We start from the raw sequence: 25,085 nt of genomic DNA, 5'->3' as shown, positions 1-25,085 counted from the left end.
TTGTGTGCGCAAGCTCGTCGGGATGGGGGGTTTTAAAAACTTATTTTTACACTGTTTTAAGAAAAAAAAATGGTGTCACTTTTATTCCTATCACAAGGAATGTAAACATCCCTTATAATACAAAAAAAGCATGACAGGACCTCCTTTAAATATGAGATCTGGGGTCAAAAAGACCTCAGATCTCATTTAGACTAAAATGCAATAAAAAAAAAATTATTTGAAAAAATTACCAAAATAAATTTTCCCTTTAAGAGCTATGGGTGGAAGTGACGTTTTGACGTCGCTTCCGCCCTGCTATATGGTATGGAAACGGGTGGGGGCCATCTTGCCATCACTCATATCCATACCACTGGCGTGACAGGACCCGATCGCCTCTGCCGAAACATGCCTCAATTAACCGCTTACTCACCGCCCTATAGACGATATACGTCTACAAGGCGGTCGCTTAACTCTGGGAGGACGTCCATGGACGTCCTCCCAGAATCACGTACGTGCCGTTTCTTCAGTTGACTTAAGTGCGCATGTGCCGCATGACGTCGGCACATGCAAATACAGGGATATCTCCTAAACCGTGCAGGTTTAGGAGATATCTAGTGCAACTACAGGTAAGCCTAATTATAGGCTTGCCTGTAGTTTAAAGTGGTTGTAAAGGGTTTACAACCACTTTAAAGGCTCATTTACACCAGCACACTACAGTAATGTGTGTTTCTGTAACATGCGTGTTGTTGGTGTGATGCAGTGCTCCTTATGAAGGGTATCCCAACATGCCCTATAGCGTTGCACAGTGCTGGATGTCCTGTGCCTTCTCTAAACTTGGGTGCATTGCTTGACAATACAGCCATATAAATTTGAATGACTGCTTAGTGCAACAAGTGTCAGTGCCACTGTGTTGTGCTGTGCATGAGCCCTAAGATAGCACTTATGTGCCTAATTATTGCATGGAAATTGAGCTAAAAACCAAGGTTGACACTTAAAGCTGAACTCCAGGGTAGAAAAATATTGTCCAATTAGAAGAGTGTATTCTTACTTGAATCTTGGTGTGCTTTGTGTATTTCTTCCAGCTCTGTGCCGTAATCCAATGTGAAACGTTACCTCTGTAATAAAGACCGCTCACTGCTGCACTCTTTTCTTGTGCAGGGTGATTGGTCTTGTCTCCGCCCCCTCCTGTTGGTTTTTGTGGGAATCCTATAGTGGGTGGAGTCTGTTTGGCCCCTCCCACAGCTCTGCTCTCTGTACAGGCTGTTTGCTGCCCAGCATTTGCTCTACACAAAGTGTATTTATAGCCCTTTTGAGAAGTTTTTGTGCCTCGAGTTCAACTTTGACTGCTATAGATTAAAAATATTCAGGCATTACACAGACCATTCAGAGGTTTCCCAGAAAAGTCTTGGCATCTTCTGAAACTGGCGATTGTTTATGCACATAACTATTATTTAACTCTAGCTTATAATAACAGCATGAATGCGTGGAACAAAGACCGCAAGACATTATTCACCTCGCTGACATTGCTTTTCAACTCCCGTATGATGCTGTAGACCTACTTATTGGGTCTCACACATGTTTAAAGCCAGTCATTTTATGTGTTTTGACCTCTTAAGTGACTTGTTTAACAAGAGAAATGGGAATGCAGTGAAATAAATGAGATTGTTATGCTACATTAGTGAGAAGATTTTCAAGGAAAAATATCCGTCTCTCTGAAGGTACACACAAACATTCTTTGCATATGAATGCAGCTTTAGCTTGGCAATCCATTACTGGAGATTTGTCCTGCAAGCCTGCAGAAGCAATGCTACATTACTTATGGGTTGGCATATCTTGAACTACTGAGAATGCTGAACATCACACAAAAACTTAAATTAATGGTAGAAATCGTAGTCGGTGATACTGTGAATATTTCACGGACAAAAGATTAGATTTGCATGATTAGATTAGATAAGATTGGGGTCAAACTTTTAAATGTAGAAATATTTCATTGGAACGGTCTTTAAGTTTGCTATACGCAGTAGAACGTTCGGGGAAAATTTTTGTCCGATTGTTTTCCAATTTCTAATGGGTGTATGGGGTCAAGTCGGTGATCATTTTCAACTGTAGTGATGAGGGAAATTGAAGGAAATTGATGGAAAAAAAATTCTCGCGCTAACAAAATTCTAACACTGAAAGTAGCTTTCATTAAAGGGGTTGTAAAGGCACATGTTTCTTCACCTTAATGCCTTCTATGCATTAAGGTGAAAGAACATCAGAGGATTAGCAGCCCCCCAGCCCCACGTTTACTTAACTGACTCCTCGAAAGTCCTGCGCTGTGAATGCACTGTCTTCTCAGATGGGCTTCTTGGCTCATTCATTGGTTGATTGAAAGCAGCGCAGCCATTGGCTTGTGCTGCTGTTAATCACATCCAATGATGCAGCGCGCGGGGGCCGAGTGATACAGTTTGGGGCTATGGCCGCCGACTGTGTCACGGGAGCGAGCCCGCAAGAACTAACCCCCATGGGAGAGAACTCGCATGAAGGGGGTTAGTTCTTGCGAGGAGGAGCCGAGACAGCCGCCGAGGGACCCCAGAAGACCAGCTTCGGGGGCCACTCTGTGCAAAATGAGCTGCACAGTGGAGGCAAGTATAACATGTTTGTTATTTAAAAAAATTACCTTTACAACCCCTTTTAAGGGAAAAATATACTTGCTGTAATGTGCACATGCATCCCAAAAGTTAAAATGGAATTTTTAAAACATTGGCATGGAAACTTGAACAAAATTTTACAAAATGTGTTTAGTTCATCATGGTACTATTAAATGATTTGAGGATTTTGTTACATTTCTGTATGAACATTCAAATGAAATTGTACCAGACAGTGTTTGGCCAGCTTTAATGCAACTTAAATAATGGCAACGTAAAGGTCCTTTCCTGTAACTCTTCCCAGTGGCATGCTTCTGCTGCAATTGCACCTCCTGCTGCTGCACCTGTTGCGCCTGCTCCTCCTGCTGATGCTCCTCAAAGGCATGAAGAGTAAATGAGACATTTTAATGGGTTTTTATAGTGCATTGAAATGCAAATAATGAATTGTCATAACTCTAGATGAGAGCTGGGAAGGCTTGGTGGTCCTCCAGCTGTTGCTAAACTACAAGTCCCATCATGCCTCTTCCTGTGGGATTCATGCTTGTAACTGTCAGCTTTGCAATGTCTCATGGGACTTGTAGTTTAGCAACAGCAGGAGGGCCACCAGTTTAAGACCCCTGGCTACCACCTAACATTTTCTCCTACCCCAAGGTGCCCATAGATGGGACATATCAAGGTTGATGATTTTTTTTTCTTTGATGAGGAACTTGTAGACTCCTTTAGTTAAGGCTTCTCAGCTGTTTATCAGGGTAGGCTAAATGTCCTCTATGAATCCCTCACTCTGCTCAGGACTTGAAAAATGGCTCATGTCTGAGGGTTTTTTAATTGTTCCTACGTACATGGTTGAAAAAGCCCTCTGTCTGTGGTCACCTACCGTCATAAGATTACACTCATTTGTATGTTAAACTGCATTCATTTTTCTCACAAAAATACATGCATTGGGGCCAAAAAATATCAGACTAACCTTTGATTATGCCAAGTTCTTTGAAGAAAAATCTATTTGCATGTCAAACAAAAATTTTTAGAAATAGTTACTTTTCTGGCAACATTCGTCTAGGAAATACTTATTTAATTGGCAATTTTTCTGCAGTCTTTGTATTCTGAACTGTTCAATTTTTGTCTAGGCATTGCTCATCTAACAATCTCTTGTCTGTGGGAGCGTGAACATGAATCACCATATGCATTGTTAGTCATTTATTGAAAGGACCTCCAACTACTCTCCACTCAGGGAAGTAGTGGGCTATTAGCCAAAAATTGTAACCCAAATAGAGCTAAGAAAAAACTCTGCATTTAGTGCTTCCAGAATTGCAGATTGTGGGCCAAGTCTGAGTGCTACTTTAAAGGGAATCACAGGGGGGGGGGTTGGTGCATATCAAACTGTAGAACCATTTGCCAGCTGTCTTATAAAATGCATTTAATAGAGGTTCACCCAAAAAATCTATTTTTAACATTAGATTGAGGCTAATTGTGCGAAGCAGAATCGTTTTTTTTTTTTTTTTTAAATCAAAGCAGTACTTACCGTTTTAGAGATAGATGTTCTCCGCGGCTTCCGGGTATGGGCTGCGGGACTGGGAGTTCCTATTTGATTGACAGCCTTCCGACGGTCGCATACAGCGCGTCACGAGTTCCCGAAAGTAGCCGAACGTCGGTGCGAAGGCGCCGTATAGAGCCGCACCGACGTTCGGGAACTCGTGACGCGCTGTATGCGACCGTCGGCAGGCTGTCAATCAAATGGGAACGCCCATACCCGAAGATCATACCCGGAAGCCACGGAGAACATCTATCTCTAAAACGGTAAGTACTACATTGATTTTTAAAAAAAACACCCGATTCTGCTTCGCCTAATTAGCCTCAATCTAATGTTAAAACATTTTTTTCGGGTGAACTCCCACTTTAAGTTAAAAATATGGTAAAATTAATATAATCAATATTCTTGATGCTCTCAAGCTACCTCGCCCCCACTTTTGTCCTCCTACATTGCTCTCATACCTCCCCCCCTTCCTTGTACCCCTTCTCCCCTGCCCACCCCTTTTGTTAGTGCAGATGTATTTTGTTAAAACAATGCTTACCGTTTGAATTGTATGTACCTTGACTATTAGTCCTCTATAGTGTGCAGTTTGCCACTACGTACCTGTACGATCCTTTACTGTAATCTACACCGTTTATGACTTTTCACTTTTGTACTGCCATACCGATGTATTTGAAAACATTTTAAAAAAACGATTTGAAAGAAAAATATGGTAAAAGAAAAAAAGCTGGACTAGGAAATTACAGACAAGCAGTATGAAAATCCTTCTTTGGATTGTCACTGTTAATAAGGTATTGCTACTATATAGACCGAGTTAAAGTGGAATCCGTAGTGTTCTAAAACTTTTTATTCAGATAAATGGATAGATAAATAGACAGAGGGAGAGAGAGATACAGTCAGTGAGGGAAACAAAGTATTTGATCCCCTATTGATTTAGAATGTTTGTTTTCTTACTGACAAAGAAATGATCAGTCTAAAATTTAATGATAGGTTTATTGTAACAGTGAAAGACAGAATAACAAAGATCCAGAAAAATACATTTCAAAAAAGTTATAAATTGATTTGCATTTTAATGAGTGAAATAAATATTAGACCCGTTCGCAAGACAAAGTACATGGTTGCAAAAACCATGTTGGCCATCAGAGGTCCGATTTTTCTTGTAGTTTGCCACCAGGTTTGCACACATCTCAGGAGGGATTTTGTCCCACACCTCTACTCTCCAAGTCATTAAGGTTTCGAGGCTAAAGTTTGGAAACTCGAACCTTCAGCTCCCCACATATTTTCTATGGGATTAAGGTCTGGAGACTGGCTAGGCTTTCCAGGACCTTAATATGCTTCTTCTTGAGCCACTCATTTGTTGACTTGACCATGTATATTGGGTCATCACCCTTCCAGAATACGCATCCACGACCCATTTTCAATGCCCTGGCTTAGGGAAGGAGCTTCTCTCCCAAAATTTGATTATACATCATACCTTTGATGCAGTGAAGTTGTCCTGTCCCCTTAGCAGAAAAGCACCCCCAAAGCAGAATGTTTCCACTTCCATGTTTGACGGTGGGGATGGTGTTCTCGGGGTCATAGGCAGCATTCCTCCTCCTCTAAACACGGCAAGTTGAGTTGATGCCAATGAGCTTGATTTTGGTCTCATCTGACCACAACGCTTTCACCCAGTTCTCCTCTGAATTGTTCAGATGTTCATTAGCAAACTTAAGACGGGCATGTACATGTGCTTTCTTGAGCAGGGGGACCTTGCTGGCACTAAAGGATTTCAGTCCTTCATGATGTAGTGTTACCAATTGTTTTCTTGGTGACTATGGTCCCAACTGCCTTGAAATTATTGACCAGATTCTCCCGTGGAGTTCTGGGCTGATTTCTCTTCGTTCTCCTGATCATTGAAACGCCACAAGGTGAGATTGTGCATGTGGCCCCAGACTGAAGGTGATTGACAGTTATTTTGTGTTTCTTCCATTTGCGAATAATCGCACTAACTGTTGTCACCCTCTCACCAAGCTGCTTGACGATGGTCTTGTAGCCCATTCCAGCCTTGTGTAGGTCTACAATCTTGTCCCTGACATCCTTGGACACCTCTTTGGTCTTTGCCATGGTGGATAGATTTGAATCTGATTGATTTTTCTTCACTACACACGAGTAATTGAAACCCTAAATAAAGTATTTCAATCTGACATTTGACTTGATCCAAAGCAATGTATCCTGGGATTTTTGGATACCTTACTGTTACAAAAACACACCAAAAGAGCTGCTTTTCAGGCGGCAGTTTCAGGCTTGCAAGCCTTTACTTTACCACTAGAAATGATCTGATCCCCCAACTGTTACTGACTGGATAAGGTAGGTCCAGGGCCACATTAATACTGAAACAGTATTCTTATCAACAGAGAGGCTGCCCAGCCAAGTCGGAAAAAATATGGGCACCCTGGTTGGATACACTGGATCTATCCCTATTAGATTAATGATAGGCAGGATAATGTCTATAGATGGCGGCAGTGGCCCTGCCTAATGTTTCAGTCTCATTAAAAAAGTGTACTGTACCTATGATCTGTAACCTAAAAGAGTTGCATTTTATGGCCAAAAAATTATAGAAATTATTATTGATCCCGTCTTAAAATTGTAAAGACATTGTTGCTCTGGGGGGAAAAAAATGAATTCAAAGTATGACTATTTTTGCATAGTTACATTGATCTAGCTGGCTGGTCCATGTGGAAATTGCTGTGGAGGCACCACTACTAGAGTGATTGCCACTAGCTGCTGGATCCTGTGCTAAGCAGTGGAGATTGTGTGGTGCCCGTGGCCATTCCCATGAGCGAGGTAGTATCTTCAGCCATAGCCGATGACCATATGGTTACCAGAACCCGACAGTTGTTGAAAATGCTTACAGCATGAAATTGTTCCCATAACCCTAATCCCCAAACCACAGTTACTGTAATAATTTTGGGTCACGTGACGGTGCCAAGCTTGACAGTCGGCCATTATACTGGTTAGAAACTTTGATTATACTGAATTTATATGCGCTTTTTACTGTGCTGTTTGTGAGTATTCTGGCTGTTGCTGTGCTCTTAATAAATGTACTTGTCAGTAATACTGTGCAATTAAGTTTGTGTATGCCTATTTCTATGATGTCCTGAGAGAGAGCCTGTCCAAGTAGGATCCCACTGGTGTTAATACAACATTTCTCTCCATGTGTATGTGATATCCAAGTGGATGATTTTGTTGACTGCTGTTAATTAAGTAGTCCATTTGTTGGGGTAAGAGTCAGTGTGAACCTTTTCTTTTTGGTGAGGGATCCTTCCCAGCACTATCTTTGTGCGGACTTGCACCCAATGGACTATTTATATAGAGTTGCTTCATCAATTTATATTGGGACTTTTGATTAGCTTTTTTAGCGCTTTACTTGAGATTTTTGGTATTCCATAATTTGTAGCCAAGCAACGCATAGAGCAAGAGCTATGTATGTACTAAGTTTTAGTGGACTATTTACAACATGAGGGGTTAAAGTAATAATCTAAGTTTAGGTCTGCTTTAAAAATGTTATGTGTTCTGAAATAAAGTCCATGTTTCTGGTGTCGGGGGGGGGGGGGGGGGGGCTGTGGGTGTTAAGTGCATGCTTTATAAGAGTAGTAAAGAGGTGGTGTGTCATCTCTCACTGAGACGCTGTAAAGAAGATGACTTCTTAACAAATGTTAACCTCACATACTCTTGAGTCATTGTGCGCCTGATGAAAACTTAATGGCCTTTCAAATGTGGCTTTAATTTTAGACATTTATCAGAGTCTTTTTTGCTGAGCACAGCAATGAAAGACTTCTGTGATCATCACAAGTCTGAGTAAGTCCAGAAGAGGCTGTCTGAGTAGGCAGCGCTTGTTCTTGAATGAGGACTATGGAGAATGCATGCTACAAAGATTGTCTAGAATGGAGCATTCTATAGTCATTGACTTTAGCAGAAGAATGGGTTTCTTTTTCCTAGGGAAGTCTTCATCAATGTTTTATTAGGTTAAAGAAGAACTCAAGCAATGGGATTCCTTTTATATACTTGCTTTGAGCCAGCTTGACTTAAATGATTTATGCACATGCCACTTGCGTGTAGCCAGTGGTGAAAATGTAATTTACTGCTGTAGCCTATATTGCAAAAAGGAAGGGTGCCCCAGCGACTACCTTGTTGGCCCCAGCACTCAGGACAAGCCTTGTGGTTTTTTTTTCTCAGTGAATGCAAGGCTTACTCTGATTGGTCAAAGTGGATGACCTCACAATCTCTGCCTTTGCCAATCAGAGGAAGTCTTGAATTTGAGCAAAATACAAGGTTTTTCCTGAGTGGTTGGCGCTTCCTGTATGAAGTATAGGCTGCAACAGTAAATTGCAGCTTCACCATTGGTCAGAGGTGGCATCTGCATAATTAATTTGAGCTAAGCTGGCTCAAAGTGTGTACAGTAATCCCATTCATGGAGTTATTTTTTAGCTATTAATGGGCTTTTGCTGTAAAGGTTTGTTTTATTTTACTTTCTTGCAGCAAACTCATTTATGTTACCAGACCTGGTTGTTGTAAGACCCAACACATCCCCACAACATATCAAAATGCAAAATCAGAACATCGCACTTGTCACACCAATGTGAATGATTTACACCATCTTATAATTACAGGCCTGCTTTGTTGTAGACGAGCTGATTTGTGTAATCTCCTCTAGTCATTTTGGGACCCAAAATTTGCAGTAGTCCTGGTAAAATGCACCCTTCATAGTCGTACACAAACAGAATCCCTTTTTTCCTGTGCTTCACACAAACTAAGCCTTCTTCCCCATCATATCCTAATGTGAAAAAAAGTTTAAATAACATTACAGTTATCAGATGATGTGTATGCTAGAACACGTTGATATGCATGAAAATCCCAGTAGATCGGCAGTTTTTGAAATACTCAGACCAGTCTGTCTAGCACCAACAACTATGCCACGTTCAAAGTCACTTAAAGAGGAAGTAAACCCTGATGGGTTTTACTTCTTTTTTTTGTTCCCTGCAAAGTCAAAGCATAATGTGCTAGTATGCATCGCATACTAGCACATTATGTGACACTTGCCTGCAAATGAAGCCTGCTCTCTCCCTGCTGCAGGCCACATCCATGTTCGCCCCTCTTCCTTCCGGGGCCGCGGACTCTGGCTCTGTGACTAGCCGGAGTAGTGTGACATCACTCCCGCTCAGTAGTGAAGAAAATGCGCGGATGTTGGAGATATTTACAGCACCTATAGGCAAGACTTTGGTACAAATGTCTCGGGGGTTTAAAACCTCTTAAATTTCCTTTCTTCCTCATTCTGATGTTTGGTTTGAACTTCAGCAAGACGCCCTCACCATGTTTAGATGCTTAAATGCATTGAGTTGCTGCCATGTGATGGTCTGTCTGATTAGCAATTTGTGTTACCAAGCAATTGAACAGGTGCACCTAAAAGTGACCAGTGTACAGGGATGGACTGGCCATTGGGACTACAGGGAGTTTCCCGGTGGGCCGATGGCTCAGTGGGCCGACTTCAGTGACAGCGGCCTGAGAGTTTCTCACTTCTGCCTAATCTTGTCCGATAAGGCACAAACTGATTCTTTGCCCCGGGTGAAATAATGTCTAGCTTCCCCACTGGTACTGCCTATAAGAGTACCAGTACCAGCCGTTCTACTCTAATAAAGAGTGGCTAGTGAAGGGAGAGAGGGGGCTTGGGTGGCCGGGGGGGGGGGGTGCGGTAGTTCGGCCGCTGTGGGAGAGACCTGTCACAGTGGGCCAGTCTGGATGAGGTCCAGGGCCAAATTTTTGTCCCAGTCCAGCCCTGCCAGTGTGTGTGTGTGTGTGTGTGTGTGTGTGTGTGTGTGTGTGTATATATTATTACGTTATGTTGCATTTGCCTGGAGTTCAGCTTTAGCCCTCTTTTTCCAGTTTTTCTTATTTTGTCTAGATATGGGTGAACTTGTATATTATCTAGCGTGTGTGTTCACTGCTTCGATGAGCAGATACAGTATTACCTGGCTGCTTGTGTTTTTTTTCTTTGTTTCTGGAACCTGGTTAAATTTCCCCTGGGACATCTGCTGAGCCAAGATCATCATCCTTTTGGAAGCTGCTGGATCAAGAGACTGTAACATGCTGGGATTTATTAACAATCTGTTATTTCACCCTTCCTCGATGTGGTGTTTCGTAATTGTAAATTGGTTACACAGGCTTCATTGTGAACATAGCTGCAGATATTTTTCCTTTTTTTTTTAATACCTCCTTGTTGCCTTTTTTTGTTATCGTTGCTTAGTTTTCTTTAGTATGCACAATATGCAATCAAATCAAATCATTGACGGCTGGTTCATACCAGAACACTGTGTGACAAAGGTGCATTTTGTGCTTGTTTGTGTGTACCATGCTTTAAATGCACTGCCCTTGCAATCCACTGTGGGTGCCAATGTAATGTTGATGGCACCCCAAACACGGATCACAAATGCAGTGCATTTTGCGGGTATAAAGTCTTATGGTACCATAGTACCATGCGATTTGGTGTGGCACAATTTTAAAAGTAGTGCAGACACTACTTTTTCTGCATTCCAGTGCAGTTTGCAGGCCATTCAAATGAATTGGCTGAAAATCGCACCGCACAGGAACTTGGTACACGTTCTTGTGAAATTGAGTTGTCAACCAGCCCTCAAGCTGAACTCAAGGAAGAAAATAAAATAAAATCCTCCCTGTACCACACAGGTTAAAGTGGTTCTAGAAGCGTGGCCAAGAGTGCTGGCGAGTGACCCCAGAATGGGAGGATCAGGGCTGCTCTGTGCAAAACCACTACACAGAGCAGGCAAGTATAACATGTTTGTTATTTTTAACAATAAAATACAAGACTTTAATATCGCTTTAAATATTTCTTTATGCCTAGGGTACCAGTAAAAATACTTTTATTTACCTTCTTTTGTTTCCCAAACTGCCGGAGCTCAACCCTTCTTCCAGACACTTTGGCTTGTGGGTGGGCCCTTGGTGTCCTAACATACAATGCAGGGTTACAAGCCCTGAATTGTAGTTGACACCATCAGAGTGCTTAAAACCGCCAGAGCACCTTAGAGAAGAGCCTGCATGGCAAGGGAGTCACAAAGCCTGAAAAGAGCCTGTGGGAGTAGACAGGTAGAAGATTCCCCCTTTAAGGGTGGAGCGATGAAGTGGGGCACCCCTTTATAAGGTGGGATGGGTCTCAGTTTTGGGGCTCCTTTGGAGAGACTGCTTGGCGCCATTAGAGGGAGTCCTGTGATCTCTTCCCTTCGGCAGAGAGGCAGAAGAGAGATTTAAAGAGAGACCTGGATGAAGAGATCAAATATGCACCTACAGTAGGGTATGGGTACCACTCCTTCCTTGCTCTAGTGGGACAATATTATAAAGTTTGGAGAGGGTTTATTTATCATTATTAGGAACTTGTGTAACCCAGAATTTGAACTGTTTACTTGCAAATGCTGAACAGTAAAGAGCCTCTAAGTAATGGTCTGCTAGTGATGTGTGCAGTACACCCAAGGCCTGGAGTGAGGAGTATTAAATCTACTGGTACCAACCTGCTTGAGATTGCCTCTAGAGTGGGTGGTAATAAGGGAAAAGGAGTCCCTAGTCTGGCAGCGAGAGAAAACCCCATTATATATCATGTGGCAGGTGGCCTGGGCCCCATGTTACCAGTTGGACTTCTGGAGCTTCTGTCTGGACCACATTTCAAACATGTGCCTTTGTGTGAGGTGTTGAGGTTAATCTGTACAGTGGCCAGGAGTATAAGGTGAGGTCTAGGACCAATGCCTGTGCCCCGGAACAGTATGTGCATTTGGGCTAAACGTAGGTGGGATGCCCTGAGACCCTGCATGTAAAGGCAGATAATATACTGCTGACACTAATGTACTTTTTTAGTTATCTGTAAGGTGAGCATTTTTCCCACTAACCACCAAGGTAAGGCAAATTGTTCCCACTGACCACTAATGTAAGGAGTATGTTTTCTGCTGATCACAAATATAAGGAACATTCTAGATGTTCACCACCAATGTAATGAGAATTTTTCATACTGACCACCAATGCAAGGCGTAGTCTTCTGGCGGACCACATATACTAGGAGCATTCTTGATATTGACCACCAATGCAAGGAGCTTTCTTCCCGCTGACCACCGGTGTAAGGAGCACTCTTCCCGCTGACCACCGGTGTAAGGAGCACTCTTCCCGCTGCCCAGCCCCCCCCCCCCTCATGGGACAAGATTAGGCAGAAGTGAGAAACTCCCAGGCCATAGCTGTTAAGTCAGCTGTCTGTCCCCTCCCCCATGCTCCTCTGTCGTTGTCCCTGCTCCTCCCCTTGCTTCTTTGTTCCCCCCAGGTGAGCGCTGCGGGAAGGGAGAGACAGAGGACTGCCAGGAAAAGTATACAAGACAAGTATTCTACATTTCTTTTTTTCTTTTATTCTCATATGTCAGCTTACTATTCATGCTAGTGTACTCGGCTGTGAGCTGTAGGTATAGTAATTGTAAGAGTTCTTCGGGACCATGAGTTATTTCATGGGTTCCTCTCTGCTTAAACGGTTTAGAGAGTCTGGCGTAACCTGATCATCGCTAGTGTTATGGTTGTTGACTAGATTCTAAATGTATAAACAGTATAGTTACCACACTGCAGACGTGTAAAGAGCTTCCCACAGAATAACAGACTTTTACTCCTTGTTTCCATGACAATAAATAAGTACCTCTTATAACTGCCTTTACAGTTACAGTTCACAATATCGCTGCATTCTTTTTCTTGTGTATTTGATTTTGCGGTCTGCCTGTGTCTCCAGCGGTATGGTAATTGTAGATTGTCAGGGGTTTTGCTTTAACGGAGCACAAATGATCATTTGGAAGCATTCAGCGACCGTGCTTTGAGCGGTTCCAGGAAGGTGAGCGCGAGATGTAGTGATAATTTAGTTACACTGAGCAGTTTTTTAGTTTTTCTTTTTCCACAACCTGCTGTATCGGGTCCCACCAATGTCACTTTTCGGGCCTTGCATTTGAAGTTTATCGGGCCTGCCACAACCCAACACCGGTCACATTTACTGAAATCTCTTCAAGGTTATGCGACTTCACCGCGCCGAGATTTAGTAAGCGGGCAGACAGGCATAGTTGAGCTGGTGCAGTTAGTGCCTCCATTTCTCTTCTTCATTGCAGTTTCTTTCATTCAAATGACTCTATAAATGGCAGTAGTTTATCTGCAGCCCTTGCACAGAACAGTGCATTTTATCTCCTGATATGGATTGTGTTCTTTCCTCCACCTTGTCCCAACCATGACAGCAATGAATGGATAAATTGCCTGGGAGATTATCTGTCTGCTTTGTTTTTTTTTTGGTTATCGCTCTCTCGCTGTTTTTTTTTTTTTCTTTAATTATATTCCAATATATTACACAGCTGTGTATAGATTACAAAATATTTAATGCTAGGCAAACGTATATGCTTTCAATTGTTTGATAAGACATCTGAAATGTATTTCCTTAAACGCAAACCGCATATGATGCGTCTGATCACTTTTAATATCCGAAGTTTATCAGAGAAAATAGACAAAAATTAAAAGTGAATATTTTAATGATCATTTTCTTCTTATGGCCATATTCATAGTTACGTAGTTTCATAGTTGGTAAGGTTGAGTGAAGACAACAGTCCATCCAGTACAACCTGTGTGTGTGTGTGTGTGTGTGTGTGTGTGTGTGTGTGTGTGTGTAAAAATTTCCCATATCCCCGTATATTGTTTTCGCTAAGATGCACGTCCAAGAGTCTTTTAAAACCTATCCATACTGCCTGCCGACACCACCGATTGTGGAAGAGCGTTCCACATCCTTACCACCCTTACAGTGAAAAACCTCCTACGCAGGGGTCAAGTCCTGGGGAAAAAAGTGTGGGAACTCCCACCCAAGGTCCACTCCCCCACCAAAAAAAAAAGATATGCTCATATGCATAATTACTAAACCGCATGTTTTTTTTTTCCGATCCACTGTACCTTGGTAATCCTTTGTTACTGGCCGCTTCCTGTATATGGATTCATCGAGTTGTCGTGGGATTTAGAAAGAACTTTAAGCAAGTTCTTTCTAAATCCCGCGATAACTCGCGGCAGACCTCTGCAATGTCTCCTGGGAACAATGACAAAAGCTCCCAGGAGACATTGCGGCATCAAGGAAGTGACGGAATACCCGCACACTACCCGATACTACTAGGACCCCTACATCCTTCTCCATCCAGGAAGCCCCTAGGGGTTCTCCCTCCTAATTGGTAACTTACGTTTATATTTTTAGCCCCCCCCGCCCCCCCAAGTGCATTACCTTACATTTTTCAATGTTAAACTTAATTTCCAATGCAGTAGCCCACTCCATTAATTTATTCAGGTCCTCTTGTAAAGTTTTTATATCCTGCTGTGTTTTTATTGCCCTACATATCTATGTGTTGTCAACAAACACTGGGATCAAGCTATTTTATCCCGCCCTCTATATCAAACTAGATTAAACATAATTGGTCCCCGGACATAGCCTTGGGATACCCCACTAACCACTCTAGACCATTCAGAGTATAAGTTGTTTATTGCAACCATTTGGACACGCCCCCGTAGCCATTTTTTTTTATTCAAGAACAAACCTTATTCATAGTTGCCAACATTCTGAAAAAATGTATAGGGACACTTTTTTTCCGAAGTAGGCGGAGTATGATTATAATTAGGGGCGGGACATTAATTTGGGAGCGTGGTCTAAAAAATGGATTAAAAAATGTGGCACAACAAGGGCGTGGTTTCAAGTATGCTAAATGGTGGTTGAGGTTATTTAATCTGTGATGCATTACATAGCGGAGAATCTGGTAATATATAGGGAACGAGAGAGAAAAGGGGGGGGGGGACACTTTCAACTTCAAGGATTTCCCCACAGCGCATGAGATCATCTTTTTAAATAAAGAGGTCATAGCCAACCGGTCCGCAGTTTTTTTTATATCTGAGCACTTTTGGTGTAGTTTTATGTTATATGATGAAGGATTCCCTCTCTGCTATCAAGATTATAGTCACTATTAATCTTTACTATGGACATTTATTTGTTTTATATTTTTTAACAAAAAGTTTTATTATAGTATTTTTTGGTATATCTATTGTTGCACTTTATATTTAAATTGTTATTCATACATGGTTTGTAGTACTTTTTTTTTATACAGGCATTGGTCACTTTATTTGCACTTTTTTTGTACTTTGTCACTTTTTTATGTTTTCGTCTTCGAGATAAAGCACATATTATTGCACAGCGCCCCCTATCACTTATTTATTAATGGTTTATGAAGGCATACCCACATCCCGCATATCCCTAATGCAAATCAGAAAAAAAAACTTCTGGAATATGAGCAATGAAATGCTATAAAAGACCATTGTATTTTTAGGTTTCTCTTTAACACACCGTATTTGACTGGCAGGCAGCATCACAAGCGGAAAATATTTACTTGCCAAATCTTATAAAATTGTGGATCCTAAGATAAAATTGCAGTAGATGCGGGAGAGGAAATGGTTTATTAAAGGGGGAAAAAAAATTCTGCTCTTTATTTGCTTTTAATTATCTTTCCTCCATGCTTTGGGAGTCTGTAGATGTGAACAGCTTTATCAGCAGGGATAAAGCCAATAATAAAACCATAAAAAAAAAAAAATAACCTTGCCCACTCAAAAAAAAAGATATCTTTCTAAAGCAGTCTGTTCCCCTATTTATTCCCTATATCTTCAAGTCCCAATCATTAGGACAAGACACAGACAGCAATACAAAGTTGAGTTACTATCCCTTTCTTCTCCTTTTTTTATTGAAGTTCTAATTTAAAGGGTTTGTAAAGGATTTTTTTTTTATCTTAATAGCTTCCTTTACCTTAAAGTGGAAGTAAACCCACCTATCATTTTCAGCCAAGGAATCTGCCATTTTGGCCTCTGTTTAATCTTCAACTGCCATGATGCTGCACATATGATCAGTTATGACACCAGCCATTGGATGGTGTGACCGTTTGGTTGAGAGCACAGCCAATGAGACAGTTAGCATTTTCGGTATGCCGGGAATGTAACTGTCTTTGGAAACTATTAAAATCATTGGGTTTACTTCCGCTTTAATGCAGTGCTGTTTTCATGTCCTGATTGTTCGTTTTTGCTCTCAAGTTGCTGTAATTCTTCTCTGATCTCCACACTTCCTGGTTGTCTGTTTCCTGATAACCACAGTACTGGGAGCTTTCTCTCTGTGGTCACTATGAAGGAGGTGTGATTACTGTGTCTAGTTTCTAGTTTCGTTTTCCAAACCATCACTGCTCTATGGCTCTGTATAGCACAGAGGCAGGAAATAACATGCAAAAACGAAACTAGAAACTACAGGTACATTATATGATTGATTTTTATCTATTTTTAATAGTTTTTAAAAGGAATCAGTTAATTATTATGTTTCTATACCCTGTAAACAGTCATTTCAGCAAAAAGAAAAATTCCTTTAAGTTTAAATACATTTTGATAATGTTGAAACCTGGAATGCACCATTCATGGTACGCACGTGGCTATAAAATGTATGTATGTTGGAGCCTAAATTATGATCATGGCTTGAACTGTTGACAAAGGACGAGGATGTTTCTTGACCCTGAATGATTCTGCTGGGTTTAGAAGATATCTTTATATTGTCCGTCTCTAGAATATGCAGTATATGCTATATACGTAATACAAACTTACAAATCTTGCCCTGAAATGCATGTTTTTAGCTTTTTAGTTATATTTTTTTATTTGATTTGGATTATTTTTTTTGTGGTTTAACAGTCCTTCTCTTTATAGGTACACTGGGCAGAACAACAGGTGGTAAAGAAGAGAAGGAAGAGAGATATTTTTACAGATCCAACAGATCCCAAATTTTCATCGCAGTGGTATCTGGTATGCAGCTTGACATCTTAATCTTTTGTTGTTGTTCTTCCTTTAATATTTAACATGGTCTTGTTTTCTTTTGTATTATTTAATGGAAATTCCGCGCTTAGGTGCGTGTAGAGCTGCTGCCTCCCTAAGAAAACTTCACAATAGTGAAGCCAGATAAATAGATTCAATAAAGAGGGATAGTGGCGCTGCTCTATAATTACCCACCTGACTATCGCAAGTGCAAAGGTGATGTAAAGGAATAATATAAAGCGTAATGAAAAACCAGTGTGGTTAATGTGAGTGTGTATTGTATGAAATCTATAAGCAAAAAACTGGTATAAAAGATCCTATACCAAAGAGTACAATAGGCCAATATTAAAAAGTTTTTAATCATAACAAATGCCCAAAAAGTGACTCGTGCTGTATCCAGATTGTGACAAACTATATTGTCTTCTTGTGCAAAAAATATATAGGTGACTTTCCAGTGCTCCCCCTCTTGTAAGTGCACTCACCAGAAAGCCTTATCCCTGCAGGGGTAAAGAGTGTGTAGCGAATAATACTCCTATTCCTGATGTCCCACTCGCCGGGGGGTCCTGTTCCTCCATAGCTCTAATTCAGGCAATTGGGTATCCAGCACTTAATCCATCCACCGGTAGAAGGCGTGTGGTGATATGTGTTCCAACTCCTGGTGTCCCACCAAGTCTTGCACGTTTCGTCATACAGAGGCACCTCAGATTACGCCTGTATGATGAAACGCGTAAGTTGGGATTGGTACGCCATACAACACTTGCAGTTTCTCTGGGCGTGGTCTGTGGAACGCACGCCGTCCAGACCCTAGAGTCTGTTGTGTGTGTGTGTGTGTGTGTGTGTGTGTGTGTGTGTATAATATATATATATATATATATATATATATATATATAATGTGTATAAATATTTTTTTTTTATTGAAACATACTAGTTTTTACATACTCGCGCTATGAGGACTCATTTTTCATATTAAAATATATGTGGATACCCGACCGTTGAAACAACAGTGTGGAGGTAGAGGATATCCCGGCGAGTGGGACACCAGGAGTTGGAACACATATCACCACAAGTCTTCTACCGGTGGATGGATTATGTCCTTTGCTGGATACCTGAATTAACGCTGTGGAGGAACATGACACGCCGGCGAGTGGGACATCAGGAATAGTAGTATTATTCACTACACGCTCTTTATCCCTGCAGGGGTAAGGCTTTCTGGTGAGTGCACTTTCAAGAGGGCGAGCACTGGAAAGATATATATATATATATATATATATATATATATATATATATATATATATATATATATATATATATATATTGCACAAGAAGTCAAGATAGTTTGTCACGATCTGGATACAGCGCAAGTCACTTTTTGGGGTCCGTTTTGGAATTTGGCCATTTGTTATGATTAATTACTTTTTAATATTGGACTATTGCACTCTTTGTTATATGATCTTTTTATATAATTTTTTTTTTTTTCAATTTTGTTTTTGCTGATGCCTTAAGAGTTCCCTTCACTGGAACTAAGGGACCAAGTTCAACCCCTGAAAAACCACCCCACACGATAATCACCCCTCCAACAAATGATTTTGGACCAGTGCACAAAGCAAGGTCCATAAAGACCTGGATAAGCAAGTTTGGGGTGGAGGAACTTGACTGGCCTGCACAGAGTCCTGACCCCAACTTGATAGAACACCGTTGGGATGAAATAGAGCAGAGACTGTGAGCCAGGCCTTCTCGTCCAACATTAGTGCCTGACCTCACAAATGTGCTTCTGGAAGAATGGTCAAACATTCCCATAGACACTCCTAAACCTTGTGAACAGCCTTCCTAGAAGAGTTGAAGATGTTATAGCTGCAAAGGGCGGGCCAACTTAATATTGAACCCTATAGACTAAGACTGGGATACCATTTAAGTTCATATGTGTGTGTAAAGGCAAGAGCCCCAATACTTTTGGTAATATAGTGAATGCGCTTTCTTGCTATCCCCCATCCACCCAGCTTTTTTGCTCACAAACACCCATTTGTTGAGTGTCAAGCAGGTGATGCTATCAAATTGTTTACACTGACTCTGCCAAGGAAAGGTTCACATATGGCCACATGCAGGGCTGCTGTTAGAAATCACGGGTCCCCGTACAGCCTACCTGGAAGGGCCCTCCCCCACCCAAATATATCAAAACAATGTTTTTACTAAAATTACACCAAAATCATTATTAGCGGGCACAAACATAAATGTGAATTAGCCCTTAAAATTTTTTAAGTGTTTTTTTTTTTTTTTTACAAATTGTTTTAATTCTATTTCATATTTTTTTTAACTATTTTTTATTACAATTTTTTTATTTTTTACAATGTATTTTTTTTTTATATTGTTTTTTTTTTTTTTTACAACACTGGTAAGATATATCAGGGGTATAAACAGACATCTCACATTTGAAACAAAAAAAGGGAATTGAGGACACTGATTCTTCAATTCCTTTCTCTGTAGCCTCAGCTGCACTGAAGATGAATGAACAGGAGACAGGGGCTTCTGTTTATTCATAAGCATAGTAAATATAGTTTACTATGTTGAGTTATCAATAAACACAGGAGTGATCAGTGCCGATCACTCACTTTGTCTATTCAAAAAAGGAAGAGGCCGGTAAATGACATGTTTACTCTGCTCTCCATCCTGACACGTGCCCTGTACCTGTGACAGCCAGTGGGGCAGTGAAGCTGGCAGTGCCGTGGGAAGGGGTGGGAGGGAGGCACAGTGACATGGGGGCACATGGGGGGAATCAGAAGCAGGCAAAACAGGAGGGGGATCACTGCAGGGGAAGCAATTACAGGAACGTTGCCCTGTGTCTGTGTCTCTCCCTGCAGCAGCTAAAAGCTGGCATGATGGAGAGAAATCAGCCTTCAGCTGCTGCAGAGAGCCACACAGGTAATCCTTCTGTAACTGCCCCCTCTGCCAAGCTGCACCAATTCTACCAGCTGTTTGGGCCCCCCTGTGTGCCCAGGCTCCCTACAGGTGGACTGGTGCCCCCCCCCCCCATCAGCAGCCCTGGCCACATAACCAATCACAGGGCTGCATGGGAATGTCTCCCTGCAAACTGTTTCATGCTGGGTGCGCTGCAATAGGTGATTTTCCCATTAGTAGAGTGAAATCCTGGAAACAGGGGCAGACTGATCATTGGGGCACTCGGGCACTGCCCGAGGGCCCCATGCCACTACGGTGGCCCATCAGGCTTGCCAGCCTCAGTAAAACCAAGGACAGTATGTAAAAATCTGTGTTTTTTTTTTTTTTACATCTGTCCCTAAAATGTCCCTTACTGATTTCCTTTTGGTCTAAAAATCCCAAGATTATAGCTGCCCCGCCTCTCCAGTACCTTTTCAGTGTGTGTATGTGTATTCTGTGTGTACATATACTGTGTATGCATACTGTATGCGTGTGTGTATACTGTGTGGCCCCATAATCTCCTATTGCCTGGGGGACCTCATAATCTCCTATTGCCTGGGGGGGGCCCATAATCTCCTATTACCTGGGAGCCCCATAATCTCCTACTGCCCGGGGCCCCATGAGTTGTCAGTCCGCCGCTGCCTGGAGTCTAAGGATGAGCTCTGGCGTATTCACATAGAACACGTGCAGAGCCCGCCAGGAAGTGTGCACGGCGCTGCGCTAATAACAGCCAGGGAGACATTTCACGATCCCTGCAACCGAACATCGGGACAATGTCTCCCTGGCTGTGATGAGTACAGCACCGTGCTCGCTTCCTGGCGGGCTCTGCACGTGTTCTATGCGAACACGCCAGAGCTCATCCTTACTGGAGACCATATTTTAAACCCCCTGTCAGGAGCCATCCACTTTGCATGACAACTCTCTTCTGCTAACAAAGAAGAATTTATACAATATTGTGATTGCAGACTTTAGAACTTACTTTTTAAACATAGTTCTACAATCCATTATTTTATTAGGGAGGTTTAGTAATAACCAAGACATTTTCTAAAATCTTGGTACCTGTAAGGATAACTCCTTGAATAATGCGACTTTCTTTCCTTTTGTCATGGAGACAGATAATTTAAGAGATTTTTAATTTTTCTGCAATAGTTTAAAGGTACATTGTGTTTTTCTCCATTAAGCACAGCGCTGAATTGAATTGTCGCAGATACATCTATCCATTTGCATATATAATGTAAACCTCTACAGGCTAAGTGAGGAAGCTATAAAATGTTGCCACAGTCTTCGCTTCCAAGAGCCAGAACATCGATTGTCTCTAGCTGCCCCCACAGTTGCCTGTGTGTGGGTGTGTTATGTACGTAACTTATAAAGGATTACGGGTCCCTTACGTTTTATGAGTGATAATTTCCCACTATTATGGGAGACGGTGCCCGGGTTGAATTGAGTGCCTTGACCTATGCCGTCTAACAAAGGCACATAAATATAGCTCAGAGGTTGAATTTCATGCCTAGTGGGCATCATGCGATTGGTGAAGCACTGACTTTGCACTTGCTCTGCCAGAAAATGCTTATGAGATAATATGCTTATCCCTTGTGAGACAGCAAAGCCATTGAATGCACATTTTTTTAAGTTTTTTTTTCCCATTAAAATGAAAATGCGCTCTGTGCCTTATCCTTGGCGATTACTATGCCAACATTGTAAGCGTTCCTGGGAGAACAGAAAACATCTGGCTTGCAGAGAAGTCGGGTTAAATTAGGTTAAAGGAACGGCAAAGACACAAGTAAAGAGGTATGAGAGAGGGGAACAAAAATGACTTATTGCCGTCAGTGAATGTCCTCTGGTGGACATTAGGAGTTTCTTTATTCCATTTGGAGTTTCAAGTTAGATTAAAGAGATGGAAATCTGTTCTAATAACAGATGGCGGGCATACTTTTTAATGACTTTTTGCTAGTGATGATCATATCAGACTTGGGTTGCGGTTGCGTATGATCACTGCCACCCTCTGGTCCTCCTGTCTTGTGACAATCTGAGTACCAGGCATCCTGGGAATACATTTTATTTTCTACAGATACAGGAAGGCATGCAGTATCCGCTGTCATTCTTGGTTTAAATAGGTTGTAAAGGTACAATTTTTTTTTTCCCCCGAATAGCTTCCTTTACCTTAGTGCAGTCCTCCTTCACTTGCCTCATCCTTCCATTTTGCTTTTAAATGTCCTTATTTCTTCTGAGAAATCCTCATTTCCTGTTCTTCTGTCTGTAACTCCACACAGTAATGCCAGGCTTTCTCCCTGGTGTGGAGTGTCGTGTGATATATAGTCTTGGGGGCAGATTCAGGTAGAAGTGCGGTGGCGTAACGTATTGTAGATACGTTACACCGCCACAAGTTTTCATCGCAAGTGCCTGATTCACAGAGCACTTGCAATGAAAACCTACGCTGGCGGCCTCCGGCATAAGCCCGCGTAATTTAAATGGGCGTGTGCCATTTAAATTAGGCGCGCTCCCGCGCCAAACCTACTGCGCATGCTCCGTTTCGAAATTCCCGCCGTGCTTTGCGCGAAGTGACGTAATTTTTTCGAACGGCGACGTGCGTAACGTACTTCCGTATTCCCGGACGTCTTACGCAAACGACGTGAATTTTTTAATTTCGACGCGGGAACGACGGCCATACTTTATACAGCACATACGTGTGCTGTGTAAAGTTAAGGCACCCAAAACGACGACTATCTTTGCGACTGGAAACTAGACTAGCGGCGAAGTGGCGAACGCGAAAAACCGTCGTGGATCGCCGTAACTCCTAATTTGCATACCCGACGCTGGTTTACGACGCGAACTTCCCCCAGTGACGGCCGCGGTACTGCATCCTAAGATCCGACAGTGTAAAACAATTACACCTGTCGGATCTTAGGGATATCTATGCGTAACTGATTCTATGAATCAGTCGCATAGATACTCTGAGAGATACTCCGTCGTATCTCGGCTGTGAATCTGGCCCTTAGTCCAGAGGGTTCAATATTGGGTCCGCCCACCATTTGCAGCTAGAACAGCTTCAACTCTTCTGGGAAGGTTTTCCACAAGGTTTAGGAGTGTAACTATGGCAATGTTTGACCATTCTTCCAGAAGCACATTTGTGAGGTCAGGTTCTGATGGTGCATGAGAAGGCCTGGCTCACAGTCTCTGCTCTAATTCATCCCAAAGGTGTTCTATCGGGTTGAGTTCAGGACAGTCAAGTTACTTCACCCCAAACTCGCTCATCCACACTATATTGCCAAAAGCATTGGGCCACCCCTCCAAATAATTTGGTAGAGGGGGGATTATGGTGTGAGGTTGTTTTTCAGGGGTTGGGCTCGGCCCCTTAGTTCCAGTTAAGGGAACTCTTAAAGCGGGGGTTCACCCGTACATAACACTTTTTCCCCTTAGATGGATGCTCGTTTTGTCTAGGGGAATCGGCTAGTTGTTTTAAAATATGAGCTGTACTTATCGTTTACGAGATGCATCTTCTCCGCCGCTTCCGGGTATGGGCTGCGGGACTGGGCGTTCCTATTTTGATTGACAGTCTTCCGAGAGGCTTCCAACGGTCGCATCCATCGCGTCACGATTTTCCGAAAGAAGCCGAACGTCGGTGCGCAGGCGCAGTATAGAGCCGCACCGACGTTCGGCTTCTTTCGGCTACTAGTGACGCGATGGATGCGACCATCGGAAGCCTCTCGGAAGACTGTCAATCAAGAAGGAATGCCCGCTCCCGAAGACCCATACCCAGAAGTGACGGAGAAGATCTCGAAAACGGTAAGTACAGCTCATATTTTAAAACAACTAGCCGATTCCCCTAGACAAAACAAGCATCCATCTAAGGGGAAAAATTGTTTTATGGGTGAACTCCCGCTTTAAGGTGTCGGCGTACCAAGATATTGACAATTTCATGCTCCGAACTTTGTGGGAACAGTTTGGGGACGGCCCCTTTCTGTTCCAACATGACTTCACACAGTGCACAAAGCAACAGTGCACAAAGTAAGGTCCATAAAGACATGGATGAGAAAGTTTGGGGTGGAGGAACTTGACTGGCCTGCACAGAGTACTGTCCTCAACCGGATAGAACACCTTTGGGAGGAATAAGAGTGGAGACTGAGTGCCAGGCTTTCTCATCCAATATCGGTGCCTGGAAAGAATGGTCAAACATTCCCATAGACACACTCCTAAACCTTGTGGACAGTCTATTCAGAAGAGTTGAAGCTGTTCTAGCTGCAAAGGGTGGGCCAACTCAATATTGAACCCTATGGACTAAGACCGGGTTACCATTTAAATTCATGTGCGTGTAAAGGCAGAGTCCTGACCTCAACCGATAGAACACCTTTGGGATGAATTAGAGCGGAAACTATTTTCTCAACTTATATATTTTTTTACTTGGGTAAATATTGCAGTTCGATCACCACTATAATAAGGGGGTGCAGATGGGGTGGGTCGGCTCATAACTTCACAAGGAAGTGTTTGAGTTTGCATACTAGAGTACCCCTGGTCTTAAACACCCAATGTGTTCATTTAGATGTTTGAAGGTATGTACCAGCACTTCTAGGTGTGGGCATTATTATTTATTCAGCCACTGGCTGTTTGGCTCTTATTTTCTGGTCTTGTTCTACTGCATTCTGTAAATGTTCTTGGGTCATAGAAACATTAGCACAAAAGAGAAAAGGGATTAAATATGTGGGTAAATGTCTCAGACACTATGTTCTCTTACGCCAAACCTGAGGTGGTAACAAAACAAGCAGTATTGGCATTTAGCTGACTGCATAAGCTGTCACCTAATACTATGCTTACGTTTTACATTTTGTCCTCTAGCACCACTCAGAAGCAGCCCTTGTTTGTCTGCATTTTTCGGATGGTAGAAAATTAGAATGATCCCTTCTCCTGTCATGAAGTTTAGTCAGAACAGCAAAAACACAGCATATATACACCTATCCTGCTGAAGTTACATTATTCATACGGACTGACCTAACGCATTTCGAACAATTGGCTTCTTCAGGGTGCATATGGTGTATTATGTGATGCAAGAACCGAGACCAGACCCCATTTATATATTTTGAGGTTATTGCAATTTTCGGGATGTTGGCACACTTTGAACG

The 25,085-nt window shown here is 42.2% G+C and overlaps 1 protein-coding gene across 1 annotated transcript in view; it reads left to right on the top strand.

Moving 5' to 3' along the window:
* The window catches only part of FURIN (furin, paired basic amino acid cleaving enzyme), a 362,179-nt gene that overhangs the window by 209,930 nt on the left and 127,164 nt on the right, over positions 1–25,085 (top strand). The window contains exon 4 of the mRNA XM_040342487.1: positions 16,936–17,031. Coding sequence (XP_040198421.1) covers positions 16,936–17,031 — 96 coding nt within the window. The remainder of the gene's footprint in view (positions 1–16,935; positions 17,032–25,085) is intronic.

The sequence above is a fragment of the Rana temporaria genome, chromosome 3, assembly GCF_905171775.1.
Source record: "Rana temporaria chromosome 3, aRanTem1.1, whole genome shotgun sequence".
In the NCBI taxonomy this organism is placed as follows: domain Eukaryota; kingdom Metazoa; phylum Chordata; class Amphibia; order Anura; family Ranidae; genus Rana; species Rana temporaria.
This window is presented reverse-complemented; position numbering and strand designations above follow the sequence as displayed.